Source organism: Syngnathoides biaculeatus, chromosome 9, assembly GCF_019802595.1.
Source record: "Syngnathoides biaculeatus isolate LvHL_M chromosome 9, ASM1980259v1, whole genome shotgun sequence".
Lineage (NCBI taxonomy): Eukaryota > Metazoa > Chordata > Actinopteri > Syngnathiformes > Syngnathidae > Syngnathoides > Syngnathoides biaculeatus.
Window position 1 is genome coordinate 2,199,282 of NC_084648.1, and position 14,546 is coordinate 2,213,827.

At 41.0% G+C, this 14,546-nt stretch overlaps 1 protein-coding gene across 2 annotated transcripts in view; it reads left to right on the forward strand.

Annotated features, from left to right (window-relative positions):
* grk4 (G protein-coupled receptor kinase 4) overlaps positions 1 to 14,546 on the forward strand; it is a 70,914-nt gene that overhangs the window by 33,767 nt on the left and 22,601 nt on the right. For both annotated transcript variants that reach the window (XM_061829456.1, XM_061829455.1), the window contains exons 3-5: positions 9,155 to 9,267; positions 11,413 to 11,490; positions 11,607 to 11,707. In XM_061829456.1, coding sequence (XP_061685440.1) covers positions 9,155 to 9,267; positions 11,413 to 11,490; positions 11,607 to 11,707 — 292 coding nt within the window. The remainder of the gene's footprint in view (positions 1 to 9,154; positions 9,268 to 11,412; positions 11,491 to 11,606; positions 11,708 to 14,546) is intronic.

The window sequence follows — 14,546 nt, forward strand, 5'->3', positions numbered from 1 at the left end:
CCTCTTTGGCGTCAACACCCACCCGCAGGCGGGGCACAGGAAACTATTTGTGTATGAGTGTCTCTGAGTCAACGAATTGTCTGCGCAGCTATTTCGTCATCTCTTTCTCTCTGTTCCCATGCCAAATTAAAATAATCTCCAGAACAACTTTATTCCTAAATTAAGATTTAGTTTTAAAATAGATGGATAGTAACAAGTAGGCCTTGATAACCATCTTGGAGTTTAAGGACCCGACCACAGGAAACAATGTTTCTGTGTATCCGCTAAATTTTTTTGTATTCTTTCAACATTTCGTCCGCACAGAAGCGGAGTTTTGGGAGCCCCCCAAAAAATTGTTTTTTAAAACAAGGTCCTAGAGTGGATAGCTCTCTAATCTCAACCCTATTGTTTCCCTGTGTACAACACACAAATCTTTCCTGAGATGACTATGTGGTTGTTCCAGTTCTTGCATGACTCTTCACTAAACACGAATAACAATAACAGCAACAATGGATGAACACTGTGTCAGCTGTTACCTTGGCAGTGATCTGGGCTTCAGTTTTGGAGCAGCTGAATTTCTACCTGGTCGGCAGTCATCATAAGCGTCTTTTTTTTACCTCTTGCTTTTTCATCCTCACTTCCTTTCCCCTCCCACTGTTAATGCATATTTTAATCAATAATCACATTACTTTATTACCCTGCTTTCTAGTACCCCCCCAAAAAAAGTATTTCAAGTCTACGTTTCCTGCAGGATTTAGCAGCACGTCCTAACAAAAGACCAGAATGTTGGCGGATATTATAAATTCACTGTATTGGTTCTTTGTGTATTTCAAGATTCTAAAGTTCTTTTGCTGTTTTTTTTTTTTTTCCTTTTTTTAAAAAAATGTTTTAATGGTCTTGTGTCCTCTGCTCAAAGCGCTCTTTACCATACCCTTGCAAGCACTGAGGTCCTCTGGCTCTGGCCTTTTAGTCAGCTCCAAAGTCAGGACACACACACACAGTGAGGCAGCATATAATTTTCTGTGGCCCTCATCTGTGGAGCGGTCTGCCGGAGAACCTCAGGGCCTTAGAGAATGCTCTTTTTTTTTTTTCCAAGCCTGGTTAAGGACCCCCCTTTTTTTAAAATAGCTTTAACTAATATTTATTCCCTGAATTGGGCTTTCCTTACCTTTTTGCTCCACACTAAGGTGATTGCGTTATTAGGGTATTATTTTTAACTTTTATGTGTGGCTGTCTTGTATCCTTGTGGACAAGTGATGGGTGGGTTTGTTTTACATAGTGAGGATAAGCGGTTTGGAAAATGCATGGATGGATAGATTTTCAATGTAAAACGTGTTGTTGCGAAATAGGCCTTGGTGATTTCCTGGGGTGGCGTCGGTGAGCCACTTGAGGCCTGGCATATACATGACAGTGCCTTCACGTAGATACACACTTTTTTTAAATTTGTTTTTTAAGGGAAACTTTTTAAAAATGAATAAAAAATATTGGCAACCTTGGCTCCACTTCTGTGTGGACGGGAGCTAAAAGAGCACTCATGGTGTCACACCAAAAGTACATGACGTGTGTGTGTGTGTGTATGTGTGTGTGTGTGTGTGTGTGTGTGTGTGTGTGTGGTGTGTGTGTGTGTGTGTGTGTGTGTGTGTGCATTCATATGTAACACTGCATCACAGCTTTCTCTGGTGTTGCACTCTAACCACACTCCCCTCCCCCACGTTCACACTTCTCCCTGCCTTCTATCTGCCTTCACCTTCTACTATCTGAGTTTTCAGTACTCCAGAGCAACAGAAGACCCATGACAAGAAAATGGCAATTAAAAAAAACAAAAAAAAAATAGAAAAGCAACCTCAATGTCATCAAGAAGTTACCGAAACAAACTGGAACAGACCAGGAAGACTAGTTAAAGATGTAGACATGGTCATGACACAAACCAGAATGAAGCACAAAAGTGTTGCTCATGAGTTTGAAAAACAAAAACCTGCAAATACAGTACATGCCTCTTTAAGTATGAAGAAAAAAAATCATCAACTTTGTGTGCCTCAGTCTGCACTCAGCAGCTGTTAAGGGTTACATACGTCACTGTTACATAGAGGCGATTGCGTAATTTCCCTATCGCACACAGCGCAGGATCAAAATAATCCCCTTTGCGTACTTAAACACCAACCGTGTAGGCGTACACACGCTTGTGTGCTCACACAAGCCTGCACACACACACATACACCGTTCCTCTTGTTGTCTCAGGAGATGGAAAGATACAGTATAGACACTGATAGCAGTGTCTTTATTGTGTCTCGATAATGTCAGACATTTGCCCTTAGCCTTGACAAGCAGGTCACTTCTAGGAATCCTAGATTGCATTTTGTGGGCTGGAGCCGTTGTGTCGGCTAGCCATTTTACAACCCTCACTCTCCTTACATCTTGTGCCTTTTGATTTGGTGTCTCTCAATGAAAATTAATTCATTTTAAGTTTCAGATTCAGATCACTCTTGACTTTATTAACCAAAGTTAGTTACAACTTGGAAGAAACCTGATCTATGGCAGGTTTAACACTTTAATTTATTCTGTTCGGACACACATGACTGTACTTTTTTGGTCCATTTGGTGGTTTGCCACATGCAGAATTTCTGCACAAATGATAATTTATTGACCCATTATGTTGCACACATGACATCAGATAGACATGGTCTAAGTTTTTTGTGTGACGTTGGTGATGCTAAACGGTCAATCTTCATTTGTGTTATTCAGGATTAAGAACAGAGTCAGAATGCGTCAGTGTTCTAGATATTAATGGGGGTACGCCCGAGTGACCAATAGGATTCAAGTATGGATTCAGAATTTTATAACTGACTATTATTAATCAATTGAATCTGTGTGTGTGTGTGTGTGTGTGTGTGTGTGTGTGTGTGTGTTCATGCGATTGGCTGCCAACCAGTTTAGGATCTACTCTGGCTCCTGTCCAAAGATAGCCAGGATAGGCTCCGGCACTCCCACGACCCTTGTGGGGATAAGCGACTCAAAAACACGTGTGTGCACGCTCGGGCTCATTTGTGCGCATGTGTGTGTGTGTGTTACACACTAAGGGTCGCGTGAAGGCTGTAGCCTATCCCAGCTACAGTTAAAGCCAGAAGTTCACACACACTGTGCAAAAACATTTAATTTTTTTTGTCTCACTGACTAAAGTCAAATCACGCTAAACTTCTCCTATATCAGGCCAGGCAGGCTCACCAAATTTGTTTTTAATTTTGTTAAATGCAACAAAATGAGAGAGACAATTTTAAATTATTTTCTCCAAGAACTGGTGTAACTGAGTCAGGTTCGTCGTCCATTTGCCTTTGGCAACTACAACGCGCACTAATTCCTCGGGGCTCATGAAAGGGACTTGCCAATGATGAATAGTCCATTGTCCAAGCCGCTGATCCTCACAAGGGTCGCGGGAGTGCCGGAGCCTTTACCAGCTAGCATTGGGGGAAAAGCGGACTTTACCCTGAACTGGTCACCAGTCAGTCGCAGTGCACATATCAACACCATCACTGAGTGGCAATTGATCCCATGCTGCCCACACCAAAATCAGGCGTGCGTACCACTACACCATCCTTTCCTATGATAAAAATGTCACCATGAGTTTGGCTAAAATTTGAAAAATTAAAAAAGTTTTTCAATACATTTATTCACAATAACTTTGTCCTGCACTGGGCCTTTTAGGCCATAAAGAAACTATATAAGAACAATGTAATATGGGTGCTTATGGCCTAAATACAAAATGCATACATACTTACAGTATGTATTTCAATCCAATCGGTCATTTAATGTATAGAGGAGTCTCCAAAATGTCTCCAGTGCTACCAAACATGTTCGATCTCACCGCGACTTCCAGGCGATGTGGTGAGTCTTCAGAAGACTCCAGGAGACGTCACAGAGATGTCTTCATAATTACTGTAGACTTGATTCCCCATTATGTCTCAAGGCTAGTGAGTTAGGGGTTTTATAAAAATGCAGTGATGTAATGCCCACTTGTATGTTGTAAAAGCATCTGAGTTAGATAAAACATTTTTTATTCTCTTGATTAATTTCTCAAATTAATGGATTGCTATATGAATTGAAGCTATAACTGAACACATCATGATTTTGTTATTAATCTATTTATTTGCTAAATTTTCTCTTTACCTAATCAACAAACGACCTGGTCCATATGTCCATTTTGAAAATCCAATGTAACCCCCAAGCAGAAAAAGCTTGCTCACTTTCAGTCTAATTCGATGTGAATGAGTGACATATTCTGTCACTGCTCCTGCAGAACATGTCTTCTGATGGCTCTGTAGTATCTTTCATTAAATCTTTTTTTTAATATATATATCCATTCATCAATTTTCTGAGCTGCTTATACTCACAAGTGTCAATGGGAGTGGTGGAGGCTATCTCAGCTGATATCGAGCAGGAGGCAGGCTACACCCTGAACTGGTTGTCAGCCAATTGCAGGGCACATGGAGACAGATAACAGTTGCACTCACAATCACACCTAGGGGCAATTTAGAGTCTCCAATTAATGGATGTTTTTGGGTTGTGGGAGGAAACCAGACTGCCCGTAGAAAACCCACCAGGCACGGGGAGAACATGGTAACTCCACACAGATGGGGCTGGGACTTTAACCTGGGTCTTCAGAACTGTGAGGCTTACGCTCTACAGCTGCCCCACCTTGCCGCTTTTCCATTATATTTTATGTATATTTTTTTTATATTTCGGTCCATTCATGATGAGCAAAACTGTATGGTTTGACTGAATGAGTGATATTTGTGCATTAAATTAAACTGCTTTCAAGTTGTGTCTGGTGGCTCACAATGAGAAGGCTGAGAGCTGGAGGGCTGTACCATTAGTTGGTAGTGGGCTCATTGAACATCAACCAGTCGGTTTTGGCTCTGTCCAGTACTCCATGTGTGCAGTGGATAGCACACAACAGACACACTTAAGGGAAAGTTAAGTGTTTGTTGTGACTTGCATGTTCTCAAAATTTGTCTTTGAATTCTGCATTTGAGAGCTATTTTCATCTGACGGGGAAACACCAAACCAAAGCTGTTTGAGAGGATCAATGATGTGAAGCAATACCTGAGGGAAAGTACAATGAAGTTCAGTACAGGAGATTTGCTGTGTTAACATTTTCTTTTACCATGTAGAACACAGCAGCCAGTGCAAAGAGATGCAATAAAAGGTACTGTCGCTACAATTTTCTAGTTGCTTTACCAGGGTTACCTTAAACCTTTTCAACATGTGAATGAGTTATGATAATAAGTTGTATGCTCAAGCACAGAGGGAATGCTGGGAAATAAACTGCAGATGGGGAGAGCTGTTGCAAAGATTTGATTTACAATACAGGTTGCTGTGTAGGTGTCAGCCCTCAGGTAGTTTGATACTCTGCTTTATCTTCCATTGTTTAATCTCAGACATGCCTCCATATTACAGCAATCGCATAAATTTGTTTTAAAGGCATGTATAAATGGGTATCGTCAGCATAAGAGTGATAATAAGTAATCTTATTTCCCATGATATCAGCAAGTGGCAGCATATAAATTCCGAACAAAAGACGGCCAAGTACCCATCCTGTGACATTACAATACTCAGAGGTCACATTACCATGGATTCCACTGTGTCCTTTTCTTGGAGTTTAGATCTAAACCAAGAACGTGTTGATCTTGTAATTCCAATACAAGATTCAAGGTGATTTAAGCAGTCTGTTGCTTTATAATCTATGGTATTAAAAGTCAGAGGACAAAGATGTTAAAATATACAGCAGTTAAATCAATAAATATGATGCAGAAAGCACCTACTTGCTGTTTGCATCGAGTGGCTTTCTGTCTTCGGCACTGTGATGTCACACAAGCCAAACAGCTTGTTCATTCAATGTTGTGTGGTATTTTTCCATGCTATTGTTCCTGTTCATGTATATTTGTTGTTGCATAATTTAGCAATGTCACAATGGTATACTCTAGGGCATCTGTTTGTTCAAATGGTTCAGGCTTTGGCAACAGTTTTTTTTTTTTTTTTTTTGGGGGGGGGGCGCTTTCGAAAAGAATATATGACCAGTTAATGGGTGTAGTTAATTTACCGGGTAAGAAGCATGGTCAGCTACGGGTGCATAGCAAGCATTCCAAACTCTATGCGGATCACTTTGAACTGGTTTGTTTTGAGAAAGACTTTGAGAAAGAGAGGATTGGATACAATGGTAGAGCCTGCAATCACCTGCATGTTGGTCGCCATTATGTATAGTGTGTAGCGTGCTATGTTTGTCAGTTTCAACATCATTTCTGGTAGCCCTTGTGGTGGACAGAGTAACCACACTGCAGTGTCTTGAGCTTCGAGAAAAAAATCCCCAATTTTTAGCTAAACTATAGGTGAAACTTGCCGGAAGTTACATGCATGTAGTACATAACATTTAAACGGTGCAAATCTGAATTTTAAGTGACGCCATTACATTTTTGTAATTTTAAAACCACCACTGAGATTAAGGTTGAGGTTATTATTAATAGTATTCATGAGTTGTCACCAGAGGATAGTAAATGATTCTTATGAACAAATTAAAAAAAATTTCCATCAATTTGTTCTCTATACCTCTTGTCCGATTCAGGATTATGGGCCGCTGGAGCCTATCCCTGCCATCTTCGGGCGAAAGGTGGGGTAAACTCTGAAAAGGTTGCCAGTCAATGGGAGGGGACATATAGAGACAATCATTCCGACTCACATTCACAGTGTAACTGAGTGGGGACTGAACCCACACGGCCTGCATCGAAGTCTGACGAATGTACCACTTACATCAGTTACATACAAAATAATAATTATACAATCCAAGTCATAATGCGCACACACATATACACTTACACACACTGCTCCCTAAACTTAGCTTCCCACCAACCAGCCAATATTTTATAAAATGGATGTATATGTACATAAATATATGATCTACGTAGTGTCCACATCCGACACTCAATTGTCTGAAAGTAAATATTTCAATATCCTGCTTTTACCACAAATCTTTTTGGGAAATTTTTATTCATTTGTGTAATCGCGATGCGTTGATTTAAGTAAGTTTAGTACAGCCGTGATCATGAATGCAATTATCCTAATAATTTCTTAAAGGGCTTAAATAAAACTGCATTAAGAAATACAAAATAATCACTAAAATTGACATACTGTATAACAGGGCTACGGCGCACAAAGGCTTAATGTCAGGCACTGTTCTAGATTTACAATATTTAAGGTGTGAGTCCCGAAGATTAAAATCAGTCCTTTAATGGGTTTTCAAGGAAGAGGGTCAACCAAGCACATTGTCTGTTTTGCTGCTCTGAGATTTGTGAGTCAGTCAAGGGATACTTTCTCAAGATGAGAGAGGATAGCCAGACAGTTATCTGCCTTAGTGCTCATTTTGTCTCCTTGATCGAAGAACTCAACGGGGGTTTGGGCAAGGTGTCCTTTAGTCGTGTTCCTTGTAAGGTTTAAAAAAAAAAAAAAAAAAAAAACAATCTGCCTGAAATCATCAGTTGAAAATGAATAGTTGCTGGAAGTAGGCTGGTGTTGGGGACCCATTGCTTCTGTGTTATTTAGGGTTATTTTTATTGTGACATGGATTAGGGTTAGACCTTGTTTGTATTTCAGTGAACTATCCCCACCATACACAATAGAAAACCTCAAGAAGCAAGAAGGAGAAGACGACTTTGATTGTTTAGGTGCTCAGGTTTCATCTGTGAACCAAGGTTCTGAGAAAGGTTTTTAAGTTTTTCGTAATTAATTTGATTGAAATCATTTGTAAGATTACCAGTAAAACCAACATAGGGAGACAGTGGGTTCAGTGGTGCTATTTGCCCCCAGTTTTCCTAGAACTAATGGGAATAAAATACCCATATAAGACAGTGACACTTTTAGGTTCATATAACAATATTAGTTTTAGGCCTGAGCACCATGTTGATCAGGGTTTGAATACCTTTTAGGCTGAGAGAGCCATAAACGGCAAATATTTTAAAATGAAATTCCACAAGAGCCATGAAGTATTTTTAAAACTAAATACAAGTGTATTTGTATATTTTATGTAAGACCATGACTTTAAGAGTACAATAAGCCTCTAAATTCATTTAAATAACATTATGCTGTTGCCAACCAATAATGACAAAAGTACTTCTCACAATTAATACGACTTCTTTGCATATGGATTTGTTGTCTGTTTCATATGTCATTAAATTACACTTCATGCAGCCTTTGCGACTTCCATCAATTTTACGTGAACATAGGTTGGTCCTAATGTTTTTTTTTTAAATGTGAGAAAGACTTTTCATATACATAGGTAGAACCAAATATTGTCAATACAGCAATACTCACGCCACAGTGTGTGGTATGTGACGGGAAGTGCATTCCAAGTTTTCACAATCAGCTGGTGTGCAGGTTTCATTTTTTTAGTCTCTCCCCACTTGTGTGCGCTCGCCAACAGTGCTTGCTGACAGAGGCAGGTCTTTATGTAAAAAAAAAAAATCCAGTCATGGGCGGTGTACAAGCACGCTGTCATTATAAACCACATTGATAGGCTGCGTAAGGAATGTAAAATTTTAATTATCAGTGTACCCCTTTAAGCACGCGGAAGGGGCCGGTGCAAGTTAAACTAGGGGGAAGACCGTGTGGCCGTGCAGTAGTTCATTATTAGAGAAAGTTACGTGTGCAGCCAAAATGTAGGAAAAAAATTGTCATGCTGATGTCTTTTTAAGCTGGCGAGCCATACTCTTGAGTGTGTGACCATATTGTAAAGAGACAATACGTTAAAGATGTTATGCTGTCTTTTTTTTTTTTTTTTGGGCACGCCATCACACGATTGACTAAAATTGCCTCGCTCGCGATGTACACATTGAGCACCCCTGCTGTATACAGTATGTTGTTAGGAGGACTCTGCGAGCCATACACGACCGTCAAAAGAGCCAGGTATGGCTCGCGAGCCATAGATTCCTGACCCCTGATGTAGATCATGAGAGACAAAGTACAACTATCGCACAATTGAAAAAGTATTGTTTCATACTTGACGTGTAACCAAAGCTTGACAATAACTTTTATTTTTCTTTATTTGGTATCTGAATATCTTGTGTAATATTAAAAAAACACATTACTGGGTAATTTTCAAATCTCCCTGTGTTCACTCATCTCTTTCTCTCAGAGAGGGACTATACCAGTCTATGTGAGAAGCAGCCCATTGGTCGGCTTCTATTTCGTCAGTACTGTGACACCAGGCCAGAGTTGAAGCGCTGCATCGAATTCATGGACGCTGTGGTAAGATTTTGGGAAACCCAATTTTATTTTCCTTTTTTTCCCACACAATGTTTGTCTCTTGGCTTTCACATTTGTGTTCCCGCCTTTGGGATGATTATTGAGAAATGGGAGGTTCCTGTAATTTCCGTGTCTTTTTTAGCTGTAACATTGGGTGTAGGTTGGGAGTAGGGAGGTCAACAAAGAAAGTGATTAGTGATTTAGACACCCTGTCAGAGAGCAGACCCCTCCTCTTCCTCCATGCACTGATCCATAAGGTCAAGCTCATGTTAGACCAGGGAGCAGGCAAACACAGGCTCAAAACTGTGTCTGGTGCCCTGGAGGTATGCGCCATATGAAAACAAGAGAAAATCAGGCTTATTTAAAAATAACATATCTTTTTTTTTTTTTCTTGGCATGCACGGACGCACTGAGATACCTGCACCCAGTGAAGTAATTTTTCATGATTCACATGAATAATGACTTAATTTCATATGCATGTTGCAGAGTCTATTAGTGTTTAGCTGCACATGTTTTCAAGCAAAACACACACATCGAAACGATCTACAGTGTCTGCTTACTGGAACCCAGCAGCGGGTCGTGCATTGGTTTCCCCTGGCCTTCAGTTGGAATTTACCCAACATCATTCAACTGTTAATACCACCACTATAATGCTGCAAGTATGGAGATCATCAGTACTATACAAAAACACAAGTGTGCCACTTACATAAACTAACAAAGAAAAGAATCAGTCTAATAACGTGACAAAATCAGAAAATGTCAATAAAATGCAATTACCTGAGATGCTGCTTCTTAAACAATACAGTATTAATGTGTTCAGATAGGTTAGGGTTAGGCTAATTTCTCACCACATAAAAACCCAGCGTGCTGTGCACACCCAGAACAATGCCACAAAATTAAAAACAATTAACTGCATGGAAATAATTTCATGGGACACATTTTTTGATTTGTAAAATCATTTTACAACATTGGCCAGTGGTTGTGATGCTAGCAATGATGTCCTTGCTGGTCCACACTGACACACCACTACTTGAATCCAAATATTTTTTTTCTGTCTGAAGGTACAAACTACGGTGTCCGTAATAATTCACATTACTTATTGGCACACAAGAAATGCTTTTTATAGTCACGTAACACCTGTCCTTTTATCATTGGCCTAATGGCAGTTACAAATTGTCATATGCCCTATATTTTCTTCAAATGGTTAACAGGTAGGAATTGGACTGAAGAGTACAGACACACATTAAAGTTACATCTCGCAAAATAACCACTATAATTTGTTGTGGATAATAGAATTTTTTTTTCTAAAAAGTCGAGGGTACCTATGATGGAAAAGGCAAGCCTGTTATTTATAATTTTGACCAGTCCTTGTGTTTTTGGTAAACTCAATTTTGAATGAGGATATTTGAACACTAAGCTAAGAGCTTCACAACAAGTGTTGCATTATATGAGTGACTATGAGGGACATCTTATCTATAATATACGGAATGAGAATGTCACAGTATACTCAGAAACAACATTACTGTCCACATCACAATACCTGGGAAGATTCTGAATGCGGCACATATTTTTTCAACCATTCATAAAATGCCATACATTGTTTTGAAGTTTTTTTTATGTGAATTTGATTTTAATTGCTATGCTAATGTAATCCATCCATCCATCCATCCATTTTCTTAGCCGCTTATCCTCACAAGGGTCGCTCAGATGTTTTACAGTTGCACACATTATTCATTCTCTCATGATACTGATGATGCAGGAGTCACCATATTGTAAACCGGTTTACATGTGCAGCTCGTGACGGAAAACACCGCCAGATCAGATCACGTTCACGATCTGTTCCGTTCCACTTGTTGGAAATGTAGCTGGATAATAATTAAAAAAAAAAAACATTCCAAGTTGTGCCAGTTGACCTCCAGTTGTAAAGCCACAGTGGATTCTCTCGCTGTTACCATCTATGTGAGGCTCCTCCCTGCTGAGCATTACTTTTCTTTCATTTCCTATGAACATCTCCTCTCTTTCCACTTTGTGTTCTTTCTGTCTTCTTCTGGCCTTTAATGTATTCCTTTGCCCTTATCTGAAGAGGTATTGAAGATGTTTGTTTGGGTTCTTGCGATGTCTTTGGTTAAACATATGCTCTCCTTACAGGCCACGTATCAGCTAGCTCCCGATGAGAAGCGGAGGGACTGCGGATTGAGTGTTTTAGACACTTACTTCAATAATGGGGTAATACAACGCTCATACTCAAAAACATCCATGCCGCATGGGTGACAGGTGTATGCCAGGCCCTTGTGTTTTTTCCCCATTTTCACAGCACATACGCTTTCTGTTCCCTTTTCAAGTCCGCAGCCCATTTGCCTGGCGTACCCCAAGATGTGGTTGCTGGGTGCCGGGAGAGACTTGAACAGAGTCCCTGTAAAGAGCTCTTCAATGACTGCACCAAGTAAGTCGTATCTTCTCGACGTACGACCATTTGGTTGACTTTTTTTTTTTTTCTTTAAACCATGCTCAGGTCGAACTGAATTTCCCCTTTTAGAATGGATCTGTACTTGTAATGAAAGGAAAGTTTGTCAGAGGCTTTCTTTATGACAAGTCTGAGCCGTCACAGCTTAGTGGCAACAGCAGAACTGCTCTCCTTCACTGTGTGTTTGCACACTGTTCTGTGTGCATCCTGTCCCTGGTGATGATGAGGCAGCTGGCACCTGGTGCGCAGTTTCAAACACATACATCCACAGAGTCTTGCAGATGAAAAGTGATTGAAAAGGGGGAAAACGTTCATTGGGCAAAGAGATCATCCGGATGGTTGGCAAGAAAACAACTGCAACCTCAGTGTTCGCAAACATGCCCACAAGCACACACACTTGCAGGTGTTTCAGCTGCCGGCGCGACAAGCCAGGAGGAGCAAACAGAGCAGGGATTATAAGACTGAACTTGCTTCTCACCACATGGCTTGATTTGGAATTTGTCACGCTTGTTTCACTTGTTAAAATGTCTTGTCATTTGTATTAAAGGTGTCCCAATCCAACTTTTTCGCTTCCCATACGATACCGATATCAATCCGATCTGGTATCAGCAATAATCATGCACATGATTTTACAGAATGGAGTGTTATAAAAAGCTTGATAATGTGATATTTAGACTTTACGCCAATTTTATAATTGGCTTTTTATGCTGATTGTCTGATCGGTTTTAATGTCATCATTCGCAGCATTCATCGGCTCACCAAAAGACATTTACTCCCCGTCGCCGATGTGCAATTATTTTGATATAGTCGTATTTATATATTTTCCTCCTTGTCAACAAACGTTACGTGGCCTAGCAAGTTACTGTGAGCGCAATAGTGCTCTAAAGTTTCTGTGTGGGGAACTAATTTAATTGCTGTAAGTTAACACCCATTATTTCTGTTTTGTTGTAATATTGGGTAGACCTGAGTAATTAAAATACATGATCTGACAAGATCAGTGATTTGTAACCTTTAGGGTGCCAAGGCACATATTTTACAATTTAAAAACCTCACAGCACACAAACAAAAATGTGACAAAAAGTAGATACGTTAATTACTGGACGTAATACTGCCTAACAGAACACCATTAATTTGTCCTGTCTGTCATTATGCCTCACTGGCATAAATGGATGAACCAGGGATGAGGATTTTCGGCCAATCGGCGGATTTCCGACTTTTTCAGACCAAAATGACCATTCTCGAGATAAGCGCAAATCTGCTGAGAAAATTTCAGGGGGGGGGGGGGGGTTGAGCGCCTGCCTCTCGGTGGTGGGCTCCGAGCTGCAAGTTCAGCTTAGTGCTAGCACAAGCACGACTATCATATGCCGTTCTAACTTGCTCGGTCGTGTAAATATTTGCATTTTGCGACATAAACATTAAAACCTGTTTGCGGCAGATTACTCGATTGGACAACAGAGTTATACAGTATAACGATCCAATCGTGTTAGCGGTTAATCGAGTTTCACCATTGCCATGTACATGTTCTCGGTTCTCAGAAATCGCAGTGTAACTTGTTAGTTAGCCAAGTATTGGCGCGTGGGACTTAGATAGCGCGAACTGAGCGACAGTGCGTTCAAAGTTTTACAATGGCGAAAGTGTTAGAAAAAAAGATGAAGATCGAGCGAGGACAATTGACAAGGATGCTGGAATCAAAAACTTTTTCAGACGGGCATGACTTGAAAAAAGTGTAACCGTGTAAATAGGACCGAAAACGGGATCAATATGTCTAACCGAACACATACAAAAAGTGGACATTCCCGGCAAAGTGCTGTGCACTCTGTGTTCCGATAGGAGCAAAAAATATCCCAGAAGAAATTAAACCCCCACCCCCTCCACCCCCCACCTGCCTCCCATCGACATACATTTTCAGTGTTTTTCCTAATTGGTCATTCTGATCACTGACTAACAAAGATAGATTCTCTTTACCACAACAGACCGATACACAGTCCGCATCACTGCAGACGCTGCACCGATCCACCTGTCGATCTCCCGCTCCATTCTTTCCTCACTCGTGAACAAGACCCGAAGATACTTGAACTCCTCCATTCGGGGCAGGATTTCATCCCTGACCCGGAGAGGGCACGCCACCCTTTTCCGACTGAAGACCATCGTCTCAGATTTGGAAGTGCTGATTCTTATCCTGGCCACTTTGCACTCAGCTGCGAACCGCTCCAGTGAGAGTTGGAGATCACAGCTTGATGAAGCCAACAGAAGAACATCATCTGTAAAGAGCAGAGATGTGATCCTGAGGCCACCAAACCGGACACACTCTACGCCTTGGCTGCGCGTTGAGATTCTGTCCATAAAAGTTATGAACAAAATCATTGACAAAGGGCAGGCTTGGCAGAGTCCAACCCTCACCGGAAACGAGTCCGACTTATTGCCGGCAATGCGAACTAAACTCTGACAGCAGTTGTACAGGGACCGAACAACCCGTATCAGGGGGTTCGGTACCCCATACTCTCGAAGAACTCCAACACAGGACTCCCTGAGGGACACGGTCAAATGCCTTCTCCAAGTCCACACTCGAGGATCCTGCCAAGGGTGTAGAGCTGGTCCACTGTTCCATGGCCAGGACGAAAACCACGTTACTCCTCCTGAATCCGAGATTTGACGTCCCAATGAACCCTCCTCTCCAGTACCCCTGAATAGACTGAGAGGCTGAGGAGTGTGATCCGCCTATAGTTGGAACACACCTCTGATGGTCACCCTTCTTGAGATGGGGGACCTCCACCTCAGTCTGCCAATCTAGAGGCACTGTCCCCGATGTCCACGCGAT